This window comes from Rhinopithecus bieti, unplaced genomic scaffold, assembly GCF_001698545.2.
Source record: "Rhinopithecus bieti isolate Rb0 unplaced genomic scaffold, ASM169854v2 scaffold_19669, whole genome shotgun sequence".
Lineage (NCBI taxonomy): Eukaryota > Metazoa > Chordata > Mammalia > Primates > Cercopithecidae > Rhinopithecus > Rhinopithecus bieti.
In genome coordinates, this window is record NW_016809534.1 from 280,825 (window position 1) to 285,618 (window position 4,794).

General features: G+C 37.2%; 1 protein-coding gene across 1 annotated transcript in view; it reads right to left on the bottom strand.

Moving 5' to 3' along the window:
• CFAP69 (cilia and flagella associated protein 69) overlaps positions 1 to 4,794 on the bottom strand; it is a 75,815-nt gene that overhangs the window by 9,063 nt on the left and 61,958 nt on the right. Inside the window, 2 exon segments of the mRNA XM_017889685.1 lie at positions 605 to 681; positions 1,320 to 1,457. Coding sequence (XP_017745174.1) covers positions 605 to 681; positions 1,320 to 1,457 — 215 coding nt within the window.

The following is a 4,794-nucleotide window of genomic DNA, read 5'->3' on the forward strand; positions in this document are numbered from 1 at the left end:
ATGTATATATGTATATATGTATATATTTTGGTAGGCTTCTGAATAGTTTTATATCAGGTTTTGTTGTTGTTGTTGTTTGTTTTTGAGACAGAGTCTCGCTCTGTCGCCCAGGCTGGAGTGCAGTGGTGTGATCTTGGCTCACTGCAAGCTCTGCCTCCCGGGTTCACACCATTCTCCTGCCTCAGCCTCCCAAGTAGCTGGGAATACAGGCACCCTCCACCATGCCTGGCTAATTTTTGTATTTTAAGTAGAGACAGGGTTTCACCGTGTTAGCCAGGATGGTCTCGATCTCCTGACCTCATGATCCGCCTGCCTCGGCCTCCCAAAGTGCTGGGATTATAGGCGTGAGCCACCGCGCCCAGCTTATATCAGTTTTGTACATCTTCTTTCATAAACTAAGTTGGATGAAATCTTAACCCATGGAAAACACCCAATCATGGGATGGGTGTATGCTGTATTTCTTCAATAGCATCAGATGCAAAATGAAAAATAAAAACTATATAGTATGTAGATGATTGCTTACAACCATGAATAGATCTTTTATTTTCCAGTTATTTTTTTGCTATCTAGATTTTAATAATCAGGTTATTAAAAAGATACTTACTTTAAAATCAAGATATCTATGTATGATACAGAGGGTGACAAAATCTTCAGCAGAGAGGCCAGGTAAATTTTCAAAATCTAAAATAAAGTTTATAAAGACAGAATTACTTTAGCAGAGCAAGTGATTAAAAGAATCTATCTATCTTATCTATCTATCTATCTATCTATCTATCTATCTATCTATCTATCTTAAATGCAAAGTTACTTTTGATTTCATCTTGCTTTATGATAAAGTTAATTCTGTGAGTAGGTTGTGAGTAGGCTTCCTTCTATAACAAATTTCTGCCAGGTCATCCAATATATAGGAATAGTTTCTTGCTGTGTTGTAGTCAGACAATAATATCTTACTTCAGAAGCTGAAAAGTGTTTGATAACTTTTTACTTAATAGAAAGCAAAGTCTTAAAAAAAAACTGAAGTGACTCAGAATGTTAGTATTTTAAGCTTAATCATCTAAACTAACTATCCTTAATCCTATCTGCACATTGGAATTGCCTGGGGAACTTTAAAAAATACTATTGCCTGGATCCCACACACAGAGATTCTGATTTAATTGGTGAGGGGTGCAGTTTGGGAATTGGGGTAACAATGGAAAATGCATTTCTCTGTGTAAAGAGACTTTTGCTCATTATATTTGAAAAACTGACTCCAAAGTAAAATCAGTGTGTATACTTAGCAAAACAGATAGACTCTTGCAAATTTGAAGAGAACTTCTTACCTAGTTTGCCCAATATAGCATAAATTTTTGCTCTAATATTCTCAGAAACATCCATAACCGCAACAGATGGGCAGTTAGCAGGCAGTGGGATGATTTTTTGCTCTTCTTGAAAGCTAGTAAATAGAGGTTTTTTTGTATCTAACCATTGGATAGCATGAAAATAGAAAAGGGACAGATCAAAACCATAGTAAACAAATATTTAATTTTGAGATTTTACTCTAGATAACATAAAACACATAAAAATATTGTAGCAAAAAAAAAAAAAATAGTGCCTATTACATGGTTACACTTTTGAAATAATAATTAAGCAGCTATTTCTTCCCCACTCTGTGGCAAAACTTAGAGCTTTCATTTTTATTGCTTATGGAAAATATTAAAATTTAACAAAATTACCTTTTAAAAGTAAAACTTCTATGTAGCTAATTTTAAAAATTTTGAAATCCAGAACATGAGTAATGTCAGTTTAACAGTGATGTAATCTTCTTTACTTTTGGTTTCTATATATTATGCTATAAATATAAAACTATTTTATGATGCTATAGGTCAAAATTCAGAAACAATAAAATAGATTGAAGGAAGATACAAGTCATCAGAAGGGGAAGTATTTTCATTTAAAATAAACAATACTTAAAGAAACATATCTAAAATAATAAGAGCCATCTATGACAAACCCACAGCCAACATTATATGGAATGGAGAAAAGCTGGAAGCATTCCCTTCGTAAACTGGCAGAAGACAGGCATGCGCTCTTTTACCACATAGTATTGGAAATCTTGGCCAGAGCAATCAAGCAAGAGAAAGAAAAAAAAAGGCATCCAAACAGGAAGAGAGGAAGTCAAACTGTCTCTGTTTGCAGATGACATGAGTCTGTATCTAGAAAACTCCATAGTCTCGGCCCAAAAGCTCCTTTAGCTGATAAACAACTTTAGCAAAGTTTTGGGATATGAAATCAATGTACAAAAGTCACTAGCATTCCTACACACCAACAACAGCCAAGCCAACAACCAAGTCAAAAACACAATCCCATTCACAATTGCCATAAAAAGAATAAAATACATAGGAATACAGCTAACCAGGCAGCCAAAAGATCTCTACGATGAGAATTACAAAATACTGCTTAAAGAAATCAGAGATGACACAAACAAATGGAAAAACATCCCATGCTCAAGGATAGGAAGAATCTATATCATTAAAATGGTTATACTGCCCAAAGCAATTTACAGATTCAATACTATTTCTATAAAACTATCAACAACAATCTTCACACAGCTAGAGAAAACTATTTAAAAACTTCTATGGAACCAGAAAGAGCCCCAATAGCCAAGGAAATTCTAAACAAAAAGAGCAACACTAGAGGCATCACATTACCTAAGTTCAAACTAAACTACAAGACCACAGTAACCAAAACAGCATAGTACTGGTACGAAAACAGACACAGTTCAATGGAACAGAATAGAGACCCCAGAAATAAGGCTACACACCTACAACTATTTGATCTTCAACAAAGCTGACAGAAACAAGCAGTGGGGAAAGAACTCCCTATTTAATAAATGGTGATGGGATAACTGGCCAGGCATATGCAGAAAATTGAAACTGGACCTCTACCTTATGCCATATACAAAAATCAACTCAAGTTGGATTAAAGACTTAAATGTAAAACCCAAAACTATAAGGACCCTGGAAGACAACCTAGGCAATACCAACCTGGACTGAGGAATGGGCAAAGATTTCATGACAAAGATGCCAAAAGGAATTGGAACACAAGCAAAAACTGACAAATGGGATCTAATTAAACTTAAGAACTTCTGCACAGTAAAAGAAACTATCAACGGGATGAAAAGCCATCCAACAGAATGGGAGAAAATTTTTGCAAACTATGCATATGACAAAGGTCTAATATCCAGCATCTATAAGAAACTTAAACAAATTTATAAGAAAAAACACAACCCCATTAAAAAGTGGGCAAAGGACATGAACAGACACTTTTCAAAAGAAGTCATACATGCAGCCAACAAGCATATGAAAAAAGCTCAATATCACTGATTATTAGAAAAATGCAAATTGAAATCACAATGAAATAGCATCTCACATCAGTCAGAATGGCTGTTATTAAAAAGTCAAAAAATAACATGCTGGCAAGGTTGTGGAGAACACGGGATGCTTATACACCATTGCTGGGAGTGTAAATTAATTCAGCCATTGTGGAAAGCAGTGGGACAATTCCCCGAAGAGCTAAAAACAGAACTACTATTCGACCCAGCAATCCCATGACTGATCATATGCTCAGAGGAATATAAATCATTCTACCTTAAAGACACACACACATGAATGTTCACTGCAGCACTGTTCACAATAGCAAAGACATGGAATCGACCTAAATATTCATGATGACAGACTGGATAAAGAAAATGTGGTCCATATACACCATGGAATGCTATGCAGCCATATAAACAATGAGATCATGTATTTTGAGGGAACATGGATGGAGGTGGAGGCCATTATCCTTAGCAAACTAACACAGGAACAGAAAACTAAACACCGCATGTCCTCACTTATAAGTGGGATCTAAATGATGAGAATTCTTAGACACATAGAGGAGAACAACATACACTGAGGCCTATTAGAAGGTGGAGAGTGGGATGAGGGAGAGGGTCAGAAAAAAATAACTATTGGGTACTAGGCTTAGTACCTGGGTGACAAAATAATCTGTACAACAAACCCCTGTGACATGAGTTTACCCATATAACCTGCATGTGTGCCCCTGAACCTAAAATAAAATAAACAAAAATGTGAACCATTTAGATGAAACCATAAGAATCTTAAAAGGCTTAGACAATGTAGGCGGGGTACAGTGGCTCACATCTGTAATCCCAGCACTTTGGCAAGTGGTGGCAGGCAGATCCCCTGAGGTCACGAGTTCGAGACCAGCCTAGCCAACATGGTGAAACCCTGTCTCTAATAAAAAAATACAAAAATTAGCTGGGTATGGTGGCACGTGCCTGTAGACCCAGCTACTTGGGAGGCTGAGGCAGAAGGATCCTTTGAACCAGGGAGGCAGAAGTGGCAGTGAGCCGAGATCGTGCCACTGCTCTCCAGCCTGGGCAACAGAGTGAGACTCTGTCTCCAAAAAAAGAAAAAAAAAGAAAGAAAAAAAGAAAATGTAATATATTGAAAGGTGTGGTGGCTCATGCCTATAATCCCAACGCTTGTGGAGGCTGAGGTGAGTGGATCGCTTAAGCCCAGGAGCTTGAGATCAGCCTGGGCAACATGGTGAAACCTCATCTCTACAAAAAATACAAAAATTAGCTGGGTGTGGTAGCGCATGCCTATAGTCCCAGCTACTTGAGAGGCTAAGGCAGGAAAATTGCTTGAGCCTGGGAGGCAGAGGTTTCAGTGAGCCAAGATTGTACCATCACACTCCAGTCTGGGTGATCTGAGTGAAACCCTGTCTCACCAAAAAAAAAAAAAAAAAAAA